Below are 27,227 nucleotides of genomic sequence, written 5' to 3'. Positions count from 1 at the left end.
TCAAAAAGAAGAAAAAAAGAAATAATTTTATGCATCTATTTCGTTCCATTCAATATCATTACATCACATATATCTTTGAGGAGGTACTCTACATCGTCATAATGGCTGACTCCCTTTTAAAACATGGATGAAAATATGAACAGCAGCAATATTCGTCTATTCATTAATAATTTATCCCCTAGCTGAGTAGCTCAGTAGGTTAGCACGCCGACTGCTGAACGTTGGATCGCTGGTTTGAGTCCAGCAGAAGTTTAAGTTTTTTTTCAGGTTGTTTTTTTTTACTAAAACTGAATTTTTTTTTACAAAAATAAAGTAAATTTGAAAGTATTCAATTTCAAAATATTGTTGTACATATCCTCCACTTTTCATCCATATCAAATTTCTCTGGTGTAGCATACATCCTTAATCTTATAGTCCTCTTGATATTCAAATATACATTGTATATATACTGCACTGTGTACAGGGTTATTTTTGTGCCGTGTTATTCGACTCTGCTACGCTTACATGTACCACCACGCCTTCTCAAACAATTATAAAATTGTTTGGAATGTAATCGCAACTGATGAAATACTCCGCAATTTAAATTCTGTACTCAGTTAAAAGTAGATAAAAAGAAATACCATCAATTAAATAAATTATAATCTTGTATATAAACTCACCTCTTCCTGGAGCTGTTTTTGACAAGATACTTCTGTCAGTTTATCAAGGTAAACACCTACTTCTCGCTCCCTATTTTCAGACTTTTGTGGGTGATACTTGGGATATTCAATGTGTTCACATAAAAAATGTTCATAGATAAAACGTCGTCAATATGTCTAAATGTTGAATTCAAGGTGACAGCAAGGGATTAGTTTTTTGTCGAAGATTTTCAATTCATTCCGCCTTGTAAGAATGCAAAGCAGACTGTTGGAAGACCCGGTCATCCATGACTCACGTCTTTTTAGTATCAGTTCCTAGAGAACGTGTGCGTAGAATCAGTGTTTAACAACGTATTCTAGTGCGACTGAGCACAATATTGTAATATTTTCGTGTTCCATTTTCATTGACGAAACATGTCTATTACACCAAATTCTTAATTTACCGTGAGGAATAGTGGTGTGAAGTATTGAAAAGTCATTCGTTTTATGTTGATCATTCGGAGAAAGTTTTGAGGTTTTCAAGTTTGATTGTTGGCTGTTTTCCGCCACACTCAACAATTTTTCATTTATCTGGTGGCGCCCAGTTTTTTATTGGTGGACGAGAGAACTCAGATACAATGTACCTGGCAAGAGACCACCGACCTTCCGAAAGTAAACTGGGAAACTTTCTCACTTACCGGCGCGAGAGGGATTCGAACCCGCGCCGCCCAGAGGTGAGAGTGCGTGTGATTTTGAGCGCGATGCTAACCACTCGGCCACGGAATTTGATCAACTTTCTGTGGAATATTTTGTAGAGTCCACATTTGATTTATACCAATTCTTGCATGTTGTGGCACAGCACCTTTGATGTTTCTCCTTCACAATAAGTAATATTTTTGTTAGAAAATGGATAGGGGTTTTGCAGAACATTTACTGGGTCCAGCAATGTATCTCTGTAAGGGCCATTGTGAAATTTTGAATTTCAGTATAAAGGTACAATAACTCATATCCATTCGTTTTATTGACTGGTATGTATATTGATAATTCAATAGATATACAAATATTGCCTATTCCGTATAAGTGTCTACTCAAAAGTATGATTTTATAAGTACCCAACAAAAACAGTGAATTTTGGTATTCTGATTTAATTGATAAGAGTAAATCATTGCTTGGTAAAAGTACAAACAGCTTAATCATATTTCGTCATTGTAGATTCATGTTCATATCTTTCTTTCATTACTGGTATTGTTGTTTTCCCTTCTTTTGTTTGCCTTGGTAACATATTTTCTGTATTCGTTCCAGGTAACTACAATACGTTGCCATTAACCTACAAATATACATTTTAGTAGTTTCTTATACAATAGATTAATTTTATATTGTTTAACGTCCCCCTCGAGAATATTTCACTCATATAGAGACGTCGCCATTGCCGGTGAAGGGCTGCATAATTTAAGCCTATGCTTGGCGCTTATGGCCATTGAGCAGGGAGGGATCTATATTGTGCCGCACCTACTGTTACACGGGACCTCGGTTTTTGTGGCCTCATCCGAAGGACCGCCCCATTTAGTCGCCCCTTACGACAAGCATGGGGTACTAAGGACCTATTTTAATCCGGATCCCCATGGGATGCTATACAATAGCGTATAACACACATGTATAGTTCATTCATAAACAATTCTTTCTATGTAGCTCTCTCCCTGTGTTATATTTTTTAGCTACAGCACCTGTGGTACATGTAGATTAATTATAATCCAGAATAAAACTGGGATTAATTATCTTTGCAGGCTAATAGGTGACCACAATTCTTATTGGCTTAAATGCTGCCAATCTTCATCAACATTATTAACACAGCGGGTGTGGCACGATAACGATTCCTTCCTGCTCAATGGCCGTAAGCTCTAAGCATAGGTCTAAGTTTCGTAACCCTTCATCGTCAGTGGTGACGTCTCCATTACTAGTGAAGGATGCTCGAGACGAACGTTAAACAATATGAAATCAATCAATACAAAATATTACAAAGCATAAAACGGTTTATACATAATGTTTATTTTGATAGTCGTATGGTTTACATTTTATGAAGTCTAAAAGGCTTCCCTTTCCAAAGAAACCTGTCTACGTATTTTTCAGAGACAGATCCGATAGCCACATTTGCATACTTACAACAAAGTGAGATTTACATTGACTTACCTGTGATGTACAGATAGACATCGGCGAACACATAACCGTGAACATTGGAGGCGTTGCACTGAATGACCATGTTATCATTGGCACTCAAGTTCACAAACGTTAGATTGTTGGCACTGGGTTTTAAAAAACGATCAGTGTGTATTATTGGCATTGTTGATTCTGGAAAAGAAATATACAGTGCATGTAATAACTATAGAAGATCTTGTATCTACTTAAATAAGGGTCCCATCAACAGTGCGAGTCAGTAACCGTATTATTTTTCTCAAAGTCGAGTATCGTATATACTCGCCAACAAGTCTGTTCGCCTATAAGTCGGTTGTATAGTTTTAAGGTGATTTTGGAGGGAATTGCCATTAGACCATTTGTAAGTCGGTCTAACTATTTTCAATAATCGGTTGACAATTTTAAATCAATGCTCTGATGTTTTTATCTGTGTTTCAATTTGAGAAATGTGATGATATTTGGTATCTTTTCCCCAACAAATCAATGGCATATAATTACTCTCATGTATCTATCTGTTTTCCGATAATGTTTTGGGATATGACATCAATATTTCACTTTTTATTAAACAGTTACTATTTTGTTTATTTCGTCCATGTTTTTGTTGTTAAAAAATACTAGGCTATACATTACACCATCCAGAAAAATACTAATCTTCGTAGGACACTCCTTTAGTCGGACATAAGAGTTTTGGTCCAAAACTCTCCAAAATCAGACTTATAGGCGAGTATCTTCGGGGTTTTTTTTGGGGGGTGGGTGGGTGGGTGGGGGTGTCCTTGTTTAGATTTTCAAGAGACACGAAGCTTGCTGAGTGTCTTGCAAATCAAACCAAAACAAGGAGCACGAGTTTGAAAGAACCGGTTACAACGACGAAATGCGTTGGGGATTGTTTCTCTTGTTATCAATAACTTGTTCACGTCTTTCCTTCAGGTAATGCCAACTCATTTACATGCAATATACAGATCTGTCACAATGAAATATACCCGGAAAAAGTTCGTAGATTGCAAAGTGTATCAGAAATCTTCCAAAATCACATTTACTATATAACTGTGTGTAAACGTTACAGCGACATGTATAAAAATATTACCCGCAAGTTTGACTCCATTAATTAACCATTGAATGTTCGGCTCAGGATCACCTCTTGCTTTGCAAATAAAACTGGCTGTTGTTTTCATTTTAGCTTCGATGTCGTTTGGGACTAATTTGGACCCATCCCATAGTCGAAACCCTGGGTTGTGCAATTCACCATTTTTTGTACATTCCTTAGTGTGCATTTAGATTTAATACAGGATCAGCAAACTTACATATAAATACTATATACTAAGTTTGATAGATTCCTCGACCTATTAAACACGGGCAAGTCGGTTCTAGGAAATCAAAACAAGAACACGATGTTACATGTATCTGGTAATAACACACAGTCTGATCAGATCAGCTTTTCTACAGTCACTCACAAACCGTACATATGCAAGGTGAAGATAACGAACAGTGATCAATCTCATAACTCCTATAAGCAATACAAAATAGATAGTAGGGCAAACACGGACCCCTGGACACACCAGAGGTGGGATCAGGTGCCTAGGAGGAGTAAGTATCCCCTGTTTACCGGTCACACCCGCCGTCAGCCCTATATTCTGATCAGGTAAACATATATTAAACCTCCAATCCATAATCATTACAACAATGATATATAACATATATTAAACCTCCAATCCATAGTCATTACAACAATGACATATAACATATATTTGTGTGTGTGTGTGAAATACATTCATTTGAAACTTGATTCACGTCCTTCACTAAATATCCCGTGGGGATCAGGGTTAGAATAGGTCCTCAGTACCCCCTTGCTTGTCGTAAGAGGCGATTAAATGGAGACCGCAAAAACCGAGGTCCCGTTTCACAGCAGGTGTGGTACGAGGGGTACTGAGGACCTATTGGAACCCGGATCCCCAAGGGAATAATTATCAAAGAAATTTACAAATATTCAATAGTTCACAACTTACATTGGACGCGAAGGTTTAAGCTTCTTGAGGCGGTCGGCATATTGGTACTTCTACCAATACACTCGTACGTGCCGGCATCGTGCTCCGTCAGACTAGGTATCGTGAGTTCCTGTCCACCAAGCGACACTTTGTAGTGGTGGGAAAGGTCAACCGTGTCTTTCAACCAAATTACGTCCGGCGTAGGGCTAGATATAGAAACGAATTATTATTTAAGACATTCTACAAGTTCTGACTGTTCTAAACCTTTATGTATGTATATTCAAGTGTTTTATTGACGATTACCAAATATGATGCGTACATCCTAAATTAGCGCGGTGAAGATAACGAACAGTGATCAATCTCATAACTCCTATAAGCAATACAAAATAGATAGATGGGCAAACACGTTATATACTAGTATATATATAACATAATACATGCATATGCATGGAATGGAAGGGGGCTTGATATTATGTTACTCTAAAATGTGTGTGTAAACATGAAATACCGTATTTTAAAATCATATTCACTCCACTTGCTGCCAACTAGATTATAGTATTTAATTTTACATGGAGTATTTTGTGGTATCTCGTGTATGTTCCCATTAAACTTAAATGTATATTGATCATTGACAGAAAGGTTTACATTAGTATCTGAAGTTTGGGTTTAACATGGCGAATTGTTTTTACTGATAATCCCACACTTGGTAAACCGTCTGATTATGTGTTACTTGAAGTTAATACTTAAATATAGTTGTCTTTTTCTGACAAATTGTTTCAATATTAACTTTCTGGTACTGATAAATTCGACGATGTTAAGAGAAGCTGTCAGTAACCATTGAGAATTTTCTTTAAAAAAGTGGAAAGTGCAAAAATCACAAATCTGAATGAAACTCTCACACTTTTGTGTATGATGATAATCAATGTTTAAAAAGTGAAAATTACTGGATGCATGGCAACGGACCGTACCCACAGTTAAATCATGAGATGTTGGGTTTTTAATCTTTTCACAAATATTTCTAATAAAACAATTTCCCAGCAATGTACAGTGAATGGAAATTCAAGAAAGGACTTAGATTATTGTACTTGTGATTGAAAAAATGTGTATTTTCTTGCTTATTTTTAAAAATAAGTCATAAATTAAGGTAAAAAAGAGCATTTATGACTTCTTTTCAGACACTATTTTCTCTGAAACGCAGCAGGGCTGACATTAATTCTACATGCCAATTTTAAGACAGTTATTTATACTACCAATATAGTAAATAAAAACAGTTAAACAATTTACCCTTTTTTGTAAAACCCCCTCAAAACTCTACACTAGGGCCTACTATTTTACACAATTATTACCCCCCTTGATGTGAACTCTCTAGAATTAAAGGAAGAAATGAATAAATATCACTTTGCAGACAGCAGAAAAAATTCTGGATGGTCAGTAAGGAATTCATTTAACAGGAAACTTGAAAGGTGGTGTAGAGATTTGCCTATTTTTCTGTAAATTAAATTTGATATGTTAGTTAATAGTGAAGTTAGAATCCATTTAATCATTCCAAATTCATACAAACTGTCCCAATGACAGATAGATCTAGTAAATTAATAGTAAACACCGGTAAATAAGATTCCAAGTATGTCTATTGTAGAACACTTGTTTCTCTTTGTTTAGTATAAGGACACGCCTATGTTTACCCAACCCTTCGTTCCTAGTTTTATACAACACTGGTAACGTGTGTATTGTGTATTACGTCATGTTTTATGTTGTAGTTTATAGTAATGGCTAGATAAAGCACGTGTTGAATTTACCCACTGACTTTTCTTATTTCCTAACGAAACATGGTGTCAGAAGTGGGATCCTTCAGTGTGATCAAAACGATCTAGGACTTATACACATACCTAGTTAGTTCAGCATCATGGCATTGCGATTTAATCCACCGGAAAGCTTCAACTTTGGAAATCCTTCGGAGTGGCCCGAATGGAAGCAGCGATTTCTACGATTCCAAGAAGCTACCAAGTTAGGGAAAGAAGCTGAAGGTGTACAGATAAGTACCTTGATTTATGTGATGGGCAAAAAGGCTGGGCATGTATTTAAATCGTTCGTATTTGATGATGAAGAGGATGTTAAAAAGTTTGCACCAGTCCTCAAGAAATTTGATGACTATTTTGTGCCAAAGCGCAACATAATTCATGAACGTGCTAAGTTTCATCAGTGTAGACAGGATCCAGGTGAGAACGTTGAAACTTTCGTTAGGAATCTATATGAGATTGCTGAACATTGTGATTTTAAAGATAGGGATGACCAAATCAGAGACAGAATAGTACTAGGGATTCTAGATCGGGGCCTCTCCGAGAAACTTCAGCTAACAGCAGATTTAAAGCTTGAAGGCGCTATTGAGAGAGCGAGACAGAGCGAGATGGTAAAATCACAAATTAAGGATCAGTCCTTATCACACAAACACGTAGAAGGAGTCCATAAAAGCACAGATGGTACTAGCCATAACAATCACAGTCAACAACAAAATCGGAGACGTCGTGGTCCACCCAAAAACATACGTCACCCTCGTAGTACAAACAACAGCACAGACCAGTTCCAATCACAGAACCGATGTTCAAAGTGCAACTTGCGACACAACAAAGATAAATGTTTCGCCAAAGGGAAGCAATGTCGCCGCTGCCATGGTTACAACCACTTCGCAGTTTGTTGTACTCGACAGGCCGTGGACGATGTGCACCACTCACCTGCAGCAGGGGATCCACTTTTCCTAGGAGCAGTGACCGGTTGTAAGGATGATGACGAGCCCTGGAACGTAAACCTGAAACTGTGTGACAAAGTTGTAACTTTCAAAATAGACACAGGGGCTGACACCTCAGTAATCAGTGAAGGCACTTTTCGTCAACTGAATCATCCGGGACCACTGGAAAAAGCAGAACCTCTCTTTGGACCAGGAGGAAGACTCCAATGTTTAGGGAAGTTCAATGCTGAAACTACCCATAAGGACAAACATTACTCATTTCCTGTGCACGTCATCAGAGGTAACAGTAACCTGCTAGGAAGATGTACAGCTAGTACCATGGGTCTGATTCTGAAAGTTAATAATGTACAGACTAATATACCAGTGTTTGGGAGCTTTGGACTAGTCAAGTGTGACCCAGTTAAAATTACACTCAAAAGAGATTATAAACCGTATTGCCTTACTACAGCTCGAAGGGTTGCATTCCCCTTATTAACCAAAGTAGAAGCTGAACTCCGTCGTCTGGAGAGTGAAGGAATCATAGAGAAAGTGGAGAAACCTACAGACTGGTGTTCACCAATGGTTCCGGTTGTCAAGAAAAATGGAAACGTACGAATATGTGTTGATTTAAAAAGGCTGAACGATGCAGTAAAGAGAGAACACTATATGCTACCCAACCTGGACGACATAGCACCGAAGCTTACAGGAGCACAATATTTCTCAAAGTTAGATGCATCCAGTGGCTTTTACCAAATACCACTTGATCCGGACAGTTGTGAACTTACCACTTTTATAACTCCAATGGGGCGTTATTGTTTTAAAAGAGTTCCATTTGGAATTACGAGTGCTCCCGAGATCTTTCAAAGGAAAATGACCGAACTTCTTAAAAATCTCAAAGGAACAGAAGTCATAATTGACGACATTCTAATTTATGGCACCAGTAAAGAGGAACATGATGCTCGCCTAGATTCAGTATTGCAGACAATTTATCACAGTGGTTTAAAGCTAAACCGTGACAAATGTGAATTCTGTAAACCAGAAATCGAATATTTTGGACATATTATCAGTGCTAAGGGTATCCAACCTAGTGCCGACAGAATAAAGGCTATCAAAGATATGCCATCACCAAACAATGTTGCTGAGTTACGCCGTGTCGTAGGGATGATAAACTATTTGGGCAGATTTCTACCTAACCTAGCCACTGTTATTAGTCCGATGACAGATTTGCTTAAGACACATATTGCATGGACATGGGACTATGCTCAAGAAGAAGCATTCAACAGAGTGAAAGAACTACTCACCAACACACCTGTTCTTACCTTCTATGACTAATCGAAACCGATAGTTGTAAGTGCTGACGCCAGCAGCTACGGACTTGGGGCTGCACTATTTCAGGAGGAGAATGGAGAACTCAAACCAATAGCATATTGTTCCCGCAAGCTTACAGCAGCTGAAGAGAAATATGCTCAGATAGAAAAAGAGTGTTTAGCTGGACTCTGGGCCTGTGAAAAGTTTTCACGCTACTTGGTGGGTCTTCCCTCGTTTAGACTTTTCACTGACCATAAACCATTAGTGCCTTTAATCAACACCCAAGATCTTGACAGAGCACCACTTAGATGTCAAAGGATGTTGATGCGATTGCGAGGATACAACCTTAAAACAGAGCATGTGCCTGGGAAGCTACTCATTGTATCAGATACATTATCAAGGAGCCCAGTGAGCAGTGAGGACACAAAAAAGTCCAGCATAGTGGAGGAAATTGAGTGTTACTCCGTTGCAGTTGATTCATTACGTCCAATATCTGACCGACTATTGGGAAAGATTCGTACAGCATCAGAATTTGATCCTATCCTACAGGAAGCTATGAACTACACCAGGTTTGGATGGCCAAGTCATGTGACCTCAGTAAGAAATGAACTGAGAGACTTCTTTTCATCTCGTGGTGAATTGTCCATTTCCCAAGGGTTATTGTTATATCGTAACCGCATTGTTATTCCAGTCCATCTTAGACGAGAAACTCTCGAAGGTATTCACGAGGGACATCTTGGATTGAATAAGTGTCGAGCTAGAGCACAAGCATCAGTATGGTGGCCAGGAATCTCAAATGATATTAAGAGCAAAGTCGCTTCATGTAACTTTTGCCAGGAACATAGACCCTCTCAGCCAAGGGAACCACTGAAGACTACTCCACTACCAGCAATGCCTTGGCAGAAGATCGCAGCAGACATATGTGACCTAGACGGGAAACAGTACCTCATTGTGACTGACTATTATTCCAGATTCCTTGAAATTGCTTACCTGTCAAACTTAACCAGTTCAGAAGTTATCGGAAGACTCACGTTGGGGTATCCCAGAGGAGCTAGTCTCAGATAATGGAAGACAGTTCACCTCAGCTGAGTTTCATTCATTCACAGACAGGTACCATATTGCACAGACATTTTCAAGCCCATACTATCCGCAATCTAACGGAGCAGCAGAAAGTGCAGTGAAAATTGCTAAGAAGATATTGCGACAAGATGACATCTTCCTTGCTTTGATGTCATACAGAGCAACACCCATTGAAGCTACAGGGATGAGCCCAGCAGAGATGCTTATGGGAAGGAAAATCCGTACTCTGTTACCTGCTTTGCCAGAAACCTTGGATCCTGCCTGGCCAGAAACTGATGATATTCGTCTTCGCGATGCATTGTATAAGGATCGCACAAAGAATTCTTATGATCATCATTTCAATACTCGTCCGTTGACAGAAATGGAAGAGGGAAATCAAGTAAGGATGAAAACTGATCAGGAAAAATCATGGTCCACTACTGGGACAGTTCGTCAATGTGATTATGATAATCGCTCGTACGTGGTCGAAACACCTAAGGGAGTGTACCGCAGAAATAGGAGACACTTGCAACTTACCAATGATTTAAATTCACCTGCTGTCAACAAACCAGTTAATTGTGAACTGCCGTCAGAATCAGTCGCTCAAAAGGTCGACTATTCTGATTTGCAAACAGCACCAAAACTGTCATCCGGTGGGCCAGAATCTACATATAATCCAAATCAAACGCGTTCGGGACGATGTGTCATCAAACCAAAGAGATTTGAGGACTTTAATATGTATTAATTGTGTTAAATTTTATCAAATTTCATTTGACTGGTGTAGTTCCATTTCAAAATGAACTCTCTCAATGTATGCATTAGTAATCTGACTTATTAGGTTTGATTGACTTGCTTTACTTAAAAGGGGAGATGTTTAGTATAAGGACACGCCTATGTTTACCCAACCCTTCGTTCCTAGTTTTATACAACACTGGTAACGTGTGTATTGTGTATTACGTCATGTTTTATGTTGTAGTTTATAGTAATGGCTAGATAAAGCACGTGTTGAATTTACCCACTGACTTTTCTTATTTCCTAACGAAACACTCTTTAACAAAAAACCTAAAGAATATCTAAATCATTTTTTACACTCAATCAGTATCAATGCTGACGTCACACTTTCACCTCATATTGCGTCATACTCAACATGCATTGTGACGCAATTTTTGTGTATTCAAAGTATTTCATTCTCACTGAAATAATTTATCTTCTATCAAATGGTCAATGTAATTTCTATTATAATGCAAATCATATTTCAAAATATTGTATACGTAACGATGTGGATTGTTGTTCTGATGAGAAAGGGGGAAGGGGTATTTTGTTAGTAGATCCTCTAACAAATATCCCATTCCTATATATCATTATGCTATGGGTATAGCATACACGTTTTCCAATATACAAATTCTGTAATTCATGTATTTTAGACCACATCCATATTTTAAATGTAATAAAACAATACACTTCATAGAGATTTTGATATAGAAATACTTGAGGCCTACTTATTTCAACATCTTACGTGTATGTATGTATCAAAAAATAAATTTCTCTATTTTCAGTGAGTATTTGTTTTCGATATCATAATCAATGTTTCCTAAATTATACTCTTAAAACCAGGCAGGTAGAACCAGGATGGCGGTGGGGAGGGGAAGGTGTCCTAGTTTTGATAAGTTATTTTTTCTTTGTTTTACTTACCCACCCCCACCCCCCTAGATTTTGCATTCGAAGTTAGGGAATGATAACACTATTTAGGTTTCAATTCTTATAGCCATGCATTTGGGGTGGGTTTTTTAAAAAAAAAAAAATTATTTTTATTTTTTTAATTTTGATTGCTTGTCAAGAATTATTCGAAATTGCTCTGTGTTTTTTTTTCTTTTTATCCCAAACATCCCCTCCAACTGCCCACCACCCCACCCACCCCCTTGGAAAATTATAGGCCTAATATGTGTCAGAAACTCTCAAATTTAGACCAATGACTGTAAATGTGTTAATAACTTATTCATCTTCCGAAGACCTCTATTGTTGGCTTCAAATGAGTTTATAAAACCGGAAAACAATATAAATCCTAGATATCATGTTACGAAGATTGCACAATTTGACTTCAAATCTGCTGTCTAATGTGATATATTTGCATATGGTAATAATTGTTTAATAAACATGTGTATAGCAAGTGAACTTTTCATATTTGGTTAAATTAACACATCAATTCAGTGTCCGGGGGTCTGACCAACTATCTATTTAATTGCTTACGGGATTTATGAGATTGATCACTGTTCGATGTTCGTTATCTTCACCTTTCATTTTCCTTTGGGGTACCTCAGGAACTAAGTTATTGTCTCAGAGTTATCTCTCTTGGATTTATAAATAGGATTACCAGACGCACAGATTTTTCATACAGAATCTACTAAACCCAAAAATATTCAAGTTTTTCATGACTGTTTACTTGTCTGTAAATTATGTATTATAATGAATAATGAATTATGAAAGGTATAAAGTAATAAATTGGGGGATGTATCACAGATCGTCTGTTTAACATCGACTTGACAGTGTAAATATTTTTTTTTCGTTTTTTTTTTTTTTTTTTTTTTAACCTCAGATTCATTCAGGATTAATTGTTCAAAGAAATAAACACAATCTTAGATGAACCTTCATGGATTTGCGCTGCTACATGTATATCTGCTGTTACCCACATGTTTTATTTTTGCCGGTCCGCTGCCGAAAGAAACCGACGCGGAACATTCAGATTCTTAAAATTAAATATCATAAATTCTATCAATATTTTATCCAAACCTATTGTTTGGTTTTGTTTAAAGCATGTATACTAGCCTAAATCTAACACGTGGTTTTGAATCATGTGCGTGTACATAGGGATATGCATCTTACGTATGGCACTAGGCATACGTAACGTCAAATCTTTGTGACGTTATTTCTTTGTTCTCTTGAATATGCCATAAGGACCATTTGTCATGGGCGCAATCATATATAAACTATAATATATATAAACCACAGCAATATGTGATTTAAAAAAAAAATACACAGGTTCGTTAGTAGATAAAGATATATACAAGTTTAAATTAAATTTAAATGCAGTTTAGGTCAACTGATTAAATATGAAGGTCATTGGTTAATGTATGTGACCTTGAGATTGTAGGACAAGGTCATTTACAAGGTTCAGTAGAATTTAGCATGTCATTAGAAAGTAACTGATGCACCCAGAAGGCAAATGTTCTTGACCTAAATTAGATCATTAGCCTAGTAATTAGATAGATTTTTGAAAATGTAGCTGAACATGAAAAAATTGGTGTTTTTGGTAAGGTCAGTAACAAAAAACTAAAAGTTGTTTAACTGATTTTATTTTTTTGAATAAAAATCTAACATTTGTTATTTCTTTCTATATGAAAGACCTTGCATGATTGTGTTGCGTTTCTGAAAAAAGTTAGCTCAAAAATCGATTGTTTTATTGAATTTTTGACTGTATACAATGCAAGGTATGTTGGTTGCCATGGAAACCATTTTTTGCTGAGATATTTAAATTTCTTATTTCAACAAAATTTTATATAAGCTTTTTCATTTACCTTAAACTAAAAAAATATGCATCTTATTATCTTAATTGTATTTATTTTGGACTTTAAAGAGGTATATTTCACTGTTTTTTCAAGGACTGTGTCCTTGTTACCATGGTAACAACAAAGTGATCAATAATTTTTTGTTATTTGAGTTTAAGTGACTTACACATGCGTTTTGAATGATTTTATCAATAACGCTGCATAAAATTGTAGAATTTTTCAATAATTTTTTTTTTGCACTTTCCAAAAAATTCTCCATGATTACAGACACCTTCTCTTAACAATATGATAAGAGTTATTAACTTTGATCAATATAGATTTTTTAACATTGTCAATGGTGGAGTGAAGTCAAACCTACATTTTGTAAGATGTTAACGTAGCGATGTTTTCCTACATGCGCTTATTGTTGGTTTGTTTTACATCCCGCCTAAAATGTTTCCCTCATATTGAGACGTCATCAGCTATAGGTATGCTTAACGCTCAAGGCCGTAGCAGTGAGGGTTCTTTAACATGCTAATGTATACAGCGGCATGGGACGTTCATTCGTTTTTATTAAGGCCATCTCCGAGGAGCCTACTCCCACGAGGATCCGGGTCAGAATAGTTTTTCAGTACCCTTTGCTTGTCGTAAAAGGCGGCTGTTCTTAGGGTGAGACCCCAAAAAATCGAGGCCACGTGTCACAGCAGGTGTGACACGATCACCCCCTCCTGCTGAAAGATCGTAAGCGTCGAGCATAGGGCTAAATTTTACAGCACCTCACCGGCAATGGTGACGTCTCCATATGAGGGAAAGGTTCTCGAGCCAAACTTTAAACAATATATACAACCAACCCAAAGGCCTCTGATTATGATTTCTAAATGCAGAACGTTTTGCGAAGAAGAAATAACTACATGTACCTATGTTTACGTCTTGTACTGGTGTCTGATGTTAGTAGTGGTTTTTAAGGTACCACGTTACTGAAGGCGCGGACAGGGTTAGGGTATAGAACCCTCACTGTTACGGACGTTGAGGGCCATGTATCCACAGTTCAAAATTAGTGCCGCTTATTCTTTCCATGGTGACGCCTTTATATGAGTGACACATTCTCGAATAAGGCAACATATTTTGCAAATCAAATGGCAAGGTTTCAGTTTAGAACAAGACGAGATTTACAATATGCAACCTCTATCTTCTTGACTTACTTTCCACTGAAAATGCATTTGAGTTTCAATTCTTGTCCCTTGAGACCAATCATATCTGAAGGCGACGCCCAGGAGTACTGTGGAGGTCTATTAAATGGTGTACCTAAAGCGGACAGAAATCAAATGTTAATTTTCCACTTATATGTCAATGAAATGTCTTTAAGTAGAATTTTCGGAAATTAACATAACATACCGTAAGGTAAATTTAAGTTTTATTTGGCAGTATTTTGATATGTTGATTTTTATTTTTTATGTAACATTCTCCAGCTTGTTTCGGTTTGTGAAGCAATGAACTGTATTGGAAAACATTCTAATTTATTTACCATTATGCATTTTAGCACGTTCTCTGTTGCATAGTTAATCACCTCATACACCCAGTTGTTCCTTAAACAGCAGTGTCAATAATGTGGCAGTCCAAGTAATGCAGCGTACAGTTGTATATCGTGTACAATAATAATCTTTGTACTTGTTACTTACTTCCCATAGGATTGATGTACTGGTTTTTATCATATACATTCTGCCTCATGAAATAATTGTTGGCCATACACACATAGGCTTTTCCGTCTTGGTAGTCCTGAGTCTGAACGCTGGCGATGTGTAAACGACCTACAGAAATACGTGTCTAATTATTTACTCTTACGGTATGATCTGTGTTTCCAATGCTAGGTAATCAGTATTATTGATTGTATTAACATGTAACTGGTTATATAACAATTGGAAAGATTTATAAAATATAATGCTACTAAAACATCGAAGTTCATCCATTTCTATGTCCCCGTATCGAACCTCAGGAGCACATTGTGTTAGCCTTGTCTCGCAACTATTTCTATGAGAATTGTGGGTGATAAGGCTATCATACATGCATTTCATGTGTGCAGTCCTTGTGATTTGATGATTTTTAAACCATAACTTTTTATACCATGATATTTGATATTGAAATTGGTTTTTGACCCAGATTTCAAAACTTGAATCTTGCTACTTTTGAATAGTGAATTCTAATTTTGTTGTGAAAACAGAGAAGACCATTCTCCTGGTACCGAAGTGAATGACCTTTGAGTGTTACTTCTTGACTGCAGGCGGACTTATAGGGACATACGTCTTCATCTTTCTGCTACATATGTAACTATATCATTTGGGTTCATCTGATGCACTGTAAAATCGCAGTTCATTAACCTTCATTTTTTATCACACCCAAGCTAAGCCAATTGATTATCTTTCTTCAGTTACTTGAACATAGTGACACACATGGTTGAGCTACTTGAATGCAAGGTGAAGATAACGAACAGTGATCAATCTCATAACTCCTACAAGCAATACAAAATAGATAGTTGGGCAAACACGGACCCCTGGACACACCAGAGGTGGGATCAGGTGCCTAGGAGGAGTAAGCATCCCCTGTTGACCGGTCACACCCACCGTGAGCCCCATATCCTGATCAGGTAAACGGAGTTATCCGCCGTCAAAATCAGTGTGCCAAGAACGGCTTAACAATCGGTATGAAACACGTCAGACAGCATTTGACCCAATGCGAGGTTGTATTGACGAACTAGATCGTTATAACGACCATAGAATTTGCGAAATGCTGACTTCAATCGAGACTGTTGAAATCCCTGTACCATCAACTTGTTTGAATATAGGTAATACAGATGGTTGAGTTACTTGAATATAGGTGATGCAGATGGTTGAGTTACTTGAATATAGGTGATACAGATGGTTGAGTTACTTGAATATAGGTGATACAGAAGATGGTCGAGTTACTTGAATATAGGTGATACAGAAGATGGTTGAGTTACTTGAATATAGGTGATGCAGATGGTTGTATTACTTGAATATAGGTGATACAGATGGTTGAATTACTTGAATATAGGTGATACAGATGGTTGAATTACTTGAATATAGGTGATGCAGATGGTTGAATTACTTGAATATAGTGATTGTTGAGGGCGTGATAATACTGAAAACAAACCATCAAAATCCATTGAGATTCTGTTGTTTAAGTTGATTGATTCAATGTGACCTTCAGGTGTTCTGAGGACCCATATTATATCAGCCATAGGAACGCTGACTGGAGGAATACAATTTAAGACAAGAGATTCTCCCAGATGAGTCCTGTGGGTAATGCTTGGCCCTATCGGAAAGTCGTTCAATTTTCCCATCCTTAATATTAAAAATGTGAAAATGAAATACAAATATTAACTCATCTTTATAATGTGAAATTAAAAAATTAAAGAAATAGTCAAAAGTGGGAATATGATAATGTGAAACTATTCATCCACTTCTGTAAATTAGAAGGCAAACGAACATTGCATGGATGGATTGCCGTCATGATAAGCAACTGTATCTAATCAACATCCACTCTACCTCAATTGGACCAGTGTTGAAACCGATACCCCAAAGCTATTTGTAGCTATGCACTGGAATAGACCCTCGTCCTTGTCCTGTGGAACGTTTATCACAAGAGTACCTTCACCAGGAAGCTGGGTAAATCTGTCGTCATTTCCGCTGGGATTAAAATCTATACCGTTCCTCTTCCAACTGAATCTTTATCAAAATATATTAATCAATAATAAAAAAATTCTCGTTGCAAATATAATAAGAGTTGAATCCAGTACGAATGTGGTTGAATTTCTCTCGCCTTTCCATTGTTTCTCTTCAGATAATGTTATGATTAACGAAAATGAAGGATTAAAAGGGTAGAGACATCACCTTTCTGCTGGAATAAACAACGTATCATAATGCACAGGATTACCAATGCAAGATTGATTTTATATTGTTTAACGGCCCTCTCAAGAATTTTCACTCAGATGGACACGTCACCATTACCGGTGAAGGGCTACAAAATTTAGGCCTATACTCGGCGCTTACGGCCTTTGAGCAGAGATGGTTCTCTATCGTGCTACAACTGCTGTGACACTTGGCCTCGGTTTTTGGGGTCTCATCCGAAGGACCGCCCCCATTTAGTCACCTCTCTATATATATGTACACACAATGCATATGTTATAAACAGTGTTTTCATGTAAATATGTCTTCGTATATAAAATTTGATATTTATCATATTTCTTTTCAGGTTGAATTCAGCGATTATAAATAAAAGTTATTGTGATAAAATGACGTGTATTCTTCATCATTAAATTTCATAGTAATCTCAACTGATTCGATACGCAAGAGCTTGTTCTGGGTATAGTCAGTTTTTAAATCGATGTAAGCTACTAACAAACAAGTTGATGGTACAGGGATTTCAACAGTCTCGATTGAAGTCAGCATTTCGCAAATTCTATGGTCGTTATAACGATCTAGTTCGTCAATACAACCTCGCATTGGGTCAAATGCTGTCTGACGTGTTTCATACCGATTGTTAAGCCGTTCTTGGCACACTGATTTTGACGGCGGATAACTCCGTTTACCTGAACAGGATATGGGGCTCACGGTGGGTGTGACCGGTCAACAGGGGATGCTTACTCCTCCTAGGCACTTGATCCCACCTCTGGTGTGTCCAGGGTCCGTGTTTGCCCAACTATCTATTTTGTATTGCTTGTAGGAGTTATGAGATTGATCACTGTTCGTTATCTTCACCTTGCATTCACATGCAGTGGTGACGTCTCTATATGAGTGAAATATTCTCGAAAAGGACGTTAAACAATATTTAATCAATCAATCATTCAGTGATACTATTTATTTTTACGGATGACACTAGACTCTGTATTAAATTTAAATATTTCATGGTTTATTGCACCTCAGGTAGTTCGATTAGCTTACTTGATTTGGTGAGTGTTTACTCTCCCAGTAGCATTAGTTTGTGCTTCATGTATTTACTGACAAGTACCTTTATCCAAATTTTATACATGCGTTTAAGTCTCCTGGGATGTAAGGCAACTATTCTTTAATTTAGTTTAATGTAGGTGTGATTTTCTAATGTTGCATATTCTTAGCAGTTTGAAACTTGAGTAGTTCAAATATGTGCACACTGAGTTAATTAATTTACCGAGATAACTGCAGTATGTCTTAAGGTTATATTTATATTTAGAATATTGCTAGGGAGTATTGTTATAGAGAATTACATAAATCCTATTTTTTCGTACAGGATATAATTAATGGTTGACTCAATCGTATTAACGCCTTTACACCCCATGTAAGGTAAGATTGTGTATATTTTGTTTTACGTGTCTTTTGTGTATGCTCTGCATGTTATATATTGTGGAAATGTAATTTTATTATGTGTTTTAATTTCATTTTGTTTCATTTCAAGGTGTTCACGTTCGTTATAAAAATGTGATTTTAACAGAGGTTTAACGGTAATAATTTTTCACGGTTAAGAATTAATTGGCTTACTGATTTCAGGGATGGTTATAAAGTCAGCAAGTTAACTATAAAGTATCTTTTCAAGAATTTTACCATATTCAGATGTTTCAATATTTTGTAGCTAATTTGATGATTTTATTCAACAGGGTTTCCTTATACAATTTACTTGGAAAGTCTTCAATAATAAAAACCTATCCAAACCAGACTTTTTTCTTCATACCGGATACCCGGTAACATACATGTATATACTTAATGTAAAAAAAAAAAGACTGTTAAATAAATTAAAAGAATAAAATCCAAAATGATCACAATGTCATCTCATGTGGGTTTTTTGTCTTTCAAAGAATTTTTGTTTCCTTGATCATTGAGAATATTTTACAATCGATATAAAACATGATCAGGGGTTGTATGCAATGCTGAGCTGGAGGCTGTTTCACATTCATGACACGATAACTACATATAAGTATATGTATGGTAGATAATGAAAATATGTTCCCTCAATCTTAACTATTACCTCGCATATAAAGTCATTGTTTTCAAATTTTGAAAGAACTTAACAACATCTGTGCCTCTTCCATCAATTTTTAAGTAATTCTGTAACCCTCGTTCAGTTCCTATGCACATTATGTCATGCGGCGTAGGAACACCTGCTTTTGGGATACGAAAAATTCACCGCATAAAGCGCTAAACATGTGATATATCTTTCTATCTATCTATCTTTCTTTCTTCGAGGTATAATATAAAAAAAAATCTAAACACTTTGTAGAAATATTTTGACCCTGTTACCGATCTTCTTCAGTCGTGTGTATGTCGTAGCAAAGTAACGCAAGACTACATACACAAAAGTATTGTGACGTCACAGTAAGTATTATACATTTGAAAAGTAACGTCAACAACATTTTTAAAAGGTATGAGTCTAATATTGTAACCGGTCTTGGGTGTAAAGATAATCCACAAGATGGTTAAGGTCGTAGATTCGTTTAATAGTGGGAAACAATGAAAACAACCCTATAACAACAATAAAAACATATAAGGACAAATTCAAAAGACACTATCGAACATATGATATATGCAACGATACAAATATATATATTGGTCATCATTTTATCGTCAAAGGAAATAACTCTCTGAACCATCAATTTTAAGTAACTGATATTACAAAAATGAATATAATGTACTGCAGTGAATTGCATATGTACATGTACATACCAGTTTATGGAACTGGGCTACAGCTTCCGAAATCAAGGTGAAGCTGCTTAAAACTCTCTTATGATGACCTATTGAATAATTTACTAAAATACTAAATTATGTACACATATATCACTCTGCGCATTTAAATTACATAAAACTCATTATTTACTCAGAGAACAGAAATTGTTTTTCCACAATTCTACTTTCAGTAAATATTTTACTCATGACTTGCACACAAGTTTTATGAATAATGAAAAGTTTAATTACTTATTTAAATTCATTACTTGCTTTTAATCATATAGTAAAACTATCAGCTACTTACAGTTGTTGGTGTTAGCAAATCCTCTATAAATTAAATATATACTTTATACTTTTAAGAACTCAAAAATGGCAACACCCTTTGGAATCTCTTTCAAAAACTAGATTTTCTGAACTATTTCATAAAAAGAACTCAGGAATTCCTATTGGCTAGAACAAAATACTAAGACTAATCAGATGACAAAACAAGTATGACACCTAAGATATACATGAACTAATCCAAGTTATGTTCTAACTGGACCCTTACGGATTTAACCATTATATTTAAAAGGGGTGTTTAGGTTTCTTTAACACACAACACAAAGTTAGTAAGTAGCGCAGCGCAATATGTATTGAAGTGAATGAATGTGAATGGCAATATAAAAATAGAAAACTAAACTACGTACAACTACCACAATATTAAAATGAACAATACTCGTCCGACCTCGTGGACCCATCCTAAAATGTGACTATGCGTACAATTAAATATTTGGTAAATAATGTAACAAAATTTTAGAAATGTTTGTTCACAAAGCAGTCAGTGAATACAAACAACAAATATTACAGTAAGCAGCTAATCGTAAATACGTTAAAATTATTAAAATCAGATATTATAACACGTTTTTTGCATATAAGACCTTAATTATTAAATACAAAAATGTTCCCTTTTGTTGTTTATTCCGAGTGATATATAAGTATTCAATTTTTTCTTCCATAAATTTTCTCTATAGCGACCGAAGAACACGGTCGAAATATTTCTACAAAGTGTTTAGAGTAAATATCTATCTATCTAATAACCATTTTCACTTCATGCATGAGCGTGATGAAATGACATATATAGTCGTATACATCTTCACAAGTCAAGGGTTATTGATTCGTTACCTCGCACTAACCCTTGACATCAGTCGCTATTTAAAAGTTGGGCTCGAGAAGAAGGATATGATTGGTTTGCAGCCTGAAGCTGCAAACCAATCAGACAACGGCTTTTATATCGGTCGAAAACAAAACTAAACAGTAAACACGCATGGCGAAGGCATTATGGTGTAAAATTTGTGGCCAATTAGTACAAGACAGATACCGTCGATTGATTTTCGGGAGTTCGTTTTGCTTGAAGAAACAATTAGACGAGGATTTGGGGTATGATCCGAATGAAAATGATGGATTGTCGAAGTACGTTTGTCGACTATGTTTTAACAAATTAAACAAATTGTCCAAAATAATGCGAACAACTTCGTAAGATAGCGATTTACCACTGCCGGTTTTAGTCCCAATAAAAACATAATTTCCTTCTCTGATACATGATATCGAAAGCTTTTGGTTTTCAGTCAAATGATCGATTTGATGTTTTTCACATATCTTTTCGTCAACGGACGCCAATTTTTACTGTCTGTTTATTCCCTTACCCCCAACTTTCATCTGAAACAAGAAATTCCATTGGCTGATTAATTTTAGCGTATTGCGTCATCCTTCTTCTCGAGCCCAACTTTTAAATAGCGACTGATGTCAAGGGTTAGTGCGAGGTAACGAATCAATAACCCTTGACTTGTGAAGATGAGTCGTATAGGGCCAAGAACTTACGTTGGAGTTGGGAATCCTCCAGCCTTACATGGCAGCTGTACAGCTTCACCACTTTTATAATACACGATGGAATCAGGTTGTGTGTTGATGGAGGGAGGTCTGTTAGATTGTACTATTAAGTATACAGATGTAATGTACAGCGTATACACAAAGACCTTGTCCAATGAAATAATAACATCACAATTGAATTTCTTTATGACACACACAAATGAAACCTAATATATGATAATTGTTTGTAGTGTGTTTAACATAGTTCTTCTTACCTAGAAATGTTATACAGACGGGAATGCATAAAAGGACTACAATGTTCTTCAAGACTGACATGTCGGATTGATTCTGTAAATGAAGATTGAAACCAGGTTTATTGTATGCGTATATATAACGATTGTATGTGTATATATAACGATTGTATGTGTATATATAACGATTGTATGTGTATATATAACACATTTCAAGAATCTGCACCAGATACAAATGAGAATTCTATATTGTAAACTAAACCCCAATCGCCGGTTAAAACATTCTCCATTAGTTTTACTATTCATTATACCCCCCGAACGAAGTTCTGGGGGGTATATAGGAATCACTCTGTCTGTCTGTGAAGATTCGTGTCCGGGCCATAACTTCTTTGTTCTTTGACATAGGCATACCATATTTGACACATGAGTGTATCACCATGAGACGATGTGTCATGACCTCGATATGTCCTTGACCTAAGGTCAAAATTAAAGGTGTTTACAATGTATTTGTATCAGGGCCATGACTTTTTTGTTCTTTGACATAGGCATACCATATTGGACACATGAGTGTATCACTATGAGACGATGTTTCGGGTACCTTCATGACTTCTATATGACCTTGAACTTTGACCTCATTGTCAAAATTGATTATAGGGTTTTGACATAGTCATACCATAAGACATGGGTGTATCACCATGAGACTATGTGTCATGACCTTGACTTTTGATCTCAAGGTCAAAATTATAGGTTTATATCATGGATTTGTGTTCGGACTATATCTTCCATTTTCTTCTACAAAGACATACCATATTTTACACTCAGGAAAGAGGTAATTTATACCTATTAACAACACCCTTTGGTATATTGGGTAAGCCGGGGGGGGGGGGGGGGGGTATTCTTAGTGAGCATTGTTCACACTACCTTTTGTTTTATTGTATAATGTGAAATATATTGTACATATATACTTTTCTTGGCCCATATAGGTGTACAATGTAAAACTTGTACGGTACCAATTTTGATGCACCAGATGCGCATTTCGACAAATAATGTCTCTTCAGTGATGCTCAACCGAAATATTTGAAATCCGAAATAACAATGAAGTTTTAGAGCTATTATAGCCAAAAACAGCGTGCCAAACAAGTGGAGTCAAATTCGTTAAAGGATAAGAGCTATGCATGAGAGAGATAATCCTTAATTTTGAAATGAATTTCTAAATTTTAAAACAGCAATTAAATATACATCCGTATTTTCAAGCTAGTAACGAAGTACTTAGCTACTGAGCTGTAGAGACCCTCGGAGACTAACAGTCCACTAGCAGAGGCCTCGACCCAGGGGTCATAATGTAAAACTTATACGGTACCAATTTTGATGCACCAGATGCGCATTTCGACAAATAATGTCTCTTCAGTGATGCGCAACCGAAATGTTTGAAATCCGAAATAACAATGAAGTTTTAGAGCTATTATAGCCAAAAAAAGTGGAGTCAAATTCGTCTAAGGATAAGAGCTATGCATGAGGGAGATAATCCTTAATTTTGAAATGAATTTCTAAATTTTATAACAGCAATTAAATATACATCCGTATTTTCAAGCTAGTAACGAAGTGCTTAACTACTGGGCTGTATGTAGAGACCCTCGGTGACTAACAGTCCACCAGCAGAGGCCTCGACCCAGAGGTCATAATGTAAAATGCTCAACCGAAATGTTTGAAATCCGAAATAACAATGAAGTTGAAACTTCAGTACATCAAACACGCACAAATATGAATCGAGGAATTGGAATTTATCGAATTTGTTGAAAACGGTAGAATAGAGTCTCACAAATCTAAATTTGAAGGTTGTAAATTTATATATTGACTAAGAAACATAGAATATCATTTTATTTACGTAAAGAAAGTCAGGAAATATGTAGAATGAGCGCAAATGTTGCGGGAGTGAATCACTCCCGCATTTGCACCATTACGGAGATCCTAAGGAGGTGTAGCCCTCTCCCTAAAAAAAAATCAACAAAAAAAATCAGAGAGGGCTACATTATATTATTGCAGCTATGTAAGTATATGTAAGGATACAAGTATACATCTACGCGAGTTGTTTCTCTTTTCTTTCTATGAGAGATAACTCCGGTACAAGGAACCCCATATATTTCTCCCAAAACAAGGGGGGCCTCCGTGGCTGAGTGGTTAGAGCGTCGCGCTCAAAATAACACGGTTTCTTCACCTCTGGTCGGCGCGGATCCTAATCACCGCCGCGGTTGCCGAGAGGTTAGAGCGTTCGCCCCGCATGCAGAAGGCCGGGGTTCGAATCCCGGCCGCGACAGACCTAAGTCAAAGTCGTTAAAACAGGTAGTGACAGTTCCATCACCAAACGCTCGGCATTAGGTGTGAATGTCACGGGTTCTCGGAGATGACCCGTGTCACAATAAGTGTGGCACGCAAAAGAACCCTCACAGCTCAATGGCCGTAAGCGCCGTGCATAGGCCTAAATTTGAAGCCCTTCACCAGTCTATTATATGAATGACGTCTCCATATGAGTGAAAAACGTTAAGCAAGATATAATCGAATCCCGCTCGCGCCGGTAAGTGAGGAAGTTTCCCAATTTACTTTCGGAAAGTCGGCGGTCTCTTCTCAGGTACATGGAAACTGGGTTCTCTTTCTACCAACAAAAACTGGGCGCTACCAGATAACTGAGAAATTGTTGAGTGTGGCGGAAAACATCTAAACAATCAATCAATCTCCCAAAACAAAGTAGAAAACCTGGAAATATACAATAATCTTTCCTTTTAAATGTTAAATAATAAATTGAACTTTGAAGTAACATTGATTTGTCACTGAAAATACACAAAATGTACTGCGTCATTTAATTTCTTCTAAGGGGCACCGTGCAGTTTTCTAAATTTGACCAATATATGTTTAAACATCCGAACACTGGTGTCATGTACATAAGGTTTATTTCTTTCAAATCTGAACACGAAAATGTTAAAACAGACCAACACTGGTGCGGGCAAACGGGGCAATATCAGGATATGTCAATCCCTTATCAGCAACCTCCAAGCATATATCACGACTTGTCACACTCGTCTTTCATCAAAATAAAGGATGAGGTTAGATTCATTATTCCGTAATGCACTCACAAACTGTACAAAATATTTGTTCATTTTATTGCATAAAGTCATCAAAATAAAGGATGAGGTTAGATTCATTATTCCGTAATGCACTCACAAACTGTACAAAATATTTGTTCATTTTATTGCATAAAGTCATCAAAATAAAGGATGAGGTTAGATTCATTATTCCGTAATGCACTCACAAACTGTACAAAATATTTGTTCATTTTATTGCATAAAGTCATCAAAATAAAGGATGGGGTTAGATTTATTATTCTGTAAAATGCAGTTGCAAACTGTAGCTAATATTAGTTCATTTTATTGCAGCTACTTGTGTTGTAAAACTTTAAAAACCGTGTCTACTCTAACAAAGGCTAACACTTTAACCTGTATTTGCAGCTCTTGTAAACAGAGGGTAGTTTGACAAGGCAGTCTTGTATTTACTCGTTTATGAGTACATGCTTTTAAGTATAAAATACGCGAATGAATCGAATATATCCAATTTCTTCAGAGTTACTTACTGTGTACTAAGTTATATCACTTCAGAGTTACTTACTGTGTACTAAGTTATATCACTTCAGAGTTACTTACTGTGTACTAAGTTATATCACTTCAGAGTTACTTACTGTGTACTAAGTTATATCACTTCAGAGTTACTTACTGTGTACTAAGTTATATCACTTCAGAGTTACTTACTGTGTACTAAGTTATATCACTTCAGAGTTACTTATTGTGTACTAAGTTATATCACGTCATTGTCATTTTCTCTATTTTCTGTACATTGTTATTCATGTTAAGGATATAATGTTGAACTCTCAAAGACACATTTTGTTAGTGTGAGTATTGAAAATGCACCAAACATACACTACATGTCAAATACGTAAATGAGCATATGCATAATGCTAAATTCGCACCAATTCAATTTCGTGAATGGTGATATGTAATTCATGCAAATCCCATTTACTTTTTAATCCCCGCCGACAAAGTTGAATGGTCCTTAGTTTTGCGCTCCGTCCGTATGTCTGTCCGATCAGTTTCCGCACTTTTTCTCTGTTCTTTTAGATATCTATTTACTATTTGGTACATTCCTTTGCTATAACGCATTACAGATCAAGTTCGAATTTCGTCTCAGTCCGTTGATTTTGCACTTAGTTATGGCCCTTGGACTTAGAAAAATAACATGAATTATCAGTTTTCCAGACTTTTGTGTTATGTTTGCAGACATGCATTTGATATTTGATACATTGCTTTGCCATAACAAGTTATAAATCAAGTTTGAATTTCGTCTCGGTCCGTTGATTTTCACTAAGTTATGACCCTTGGACTTAGAAAAATAGCATGAATTGTTAGTTTTTCGGACTTCTTTTTTGTTGTGGTTGCAGATATTCATTTAACAAGTTATATATCAGGTTCGAATTTCGTTTCGATCCGTTGATTTTTCACTTAGTTATGGTCCTTGGACTTAGAAAAATAGCATAAATTATTAGTTTACACCCAAGTTTCTTGTTTCTTTAGATAAGAATACTACACTCATTAAAACTTCTAGCATGTAATAAAACAAGGTAGCTAAATTATTCATGATCACCTACATTTCACAGTTGGTTAGAGACCTAAACCTAATTACAAATTTGTCTTTTTTTCCTGGTCTAGTCTTCGTACTTGAATAGTAGTTGATTTTCAACCATTTCTATCCTGGTTCCCCAATTTCCCCCTTTATCACAACCTACTGAATAGTGTTTTGCGGTACAGTAATTTTTGCAACCGGTAAGGGACTATGTATTGTCATGCAATACTCTCAGAATACTTGTTCATAAAATTATAGAAATTATTTTAAATACCTTTACACTTGCTTCAAAACTTTTAATATATAACGTACCTTTCATCGCCTCGATCATGCATC

At 36.3% G+C, this 27,227-nt stretch overlaps 2 protein-coding genes across 2 annotated transcripts in view; both read right to left on the bottom strand.

The window, feature by feature from the left end:
- The window catches only part of LOC125661711 (multiple epidermal growth factor-like domains protein 10), a 132,953-nt gene extending 130,079 nt beyond the window's left edge, over positions 1 to 2,874 (bottom strand). Inside the window, exon 1 of the mRNA XM_056147612.1 lies at positions 2,805 to 2,874. Within this exon, the coding sequence (XP_056003587.1) occupies positions 2,805 to 2,874 (70 nt within the window). The remainder of the gene's footprint in view (positions 1 to 2,804) is intronic.
- LOC125663211 (neuroglian-like) lies at positions 1,667 to 27,227 on the bottom strand. The gene is made up of 10 exons (XM_056146143.1): positions 27,204 to 27,227; positions 22,251 to 22,323; positions 21,988 to 22,099; positions 16,984 to 17,163; positions 16,589 to 16,779; positions 15,100 to 15,228; positions 14,623 to 14,725; positions 4,811 to 4,995; positions 2,805 to 2,963; positions 1,667 to 1,944 (listed from the first exon to the last, which is right to left on the bottom strand). Coding segments are annotated over exons 2-9 (963 nt in total). The 5' UTR covers positions 22,312 to 22,323; positions 27,204 to 27,227; the 3' UTR covers positions 1,667 to 1,944; positions 2,805 to 2,961.

The sequence above is a fragment of the Ostrea edulis genome, chromosome 8 (genome assembly GCF_947568905.1).
Source record: "Ostrea edulis chromosome 8, xbOstEdul1.1, whole genome shotgun sequence".
Classification (NCBI taxonomy): Eukaryota; Metazoa; Mollusca; class Bivalvia; order Ostreida; family Ostreidae; genus Ostrea; species Ostrea edulis.
This window is presented reverse-complemented; position numbering and strand designations above follow the sequence as displayed.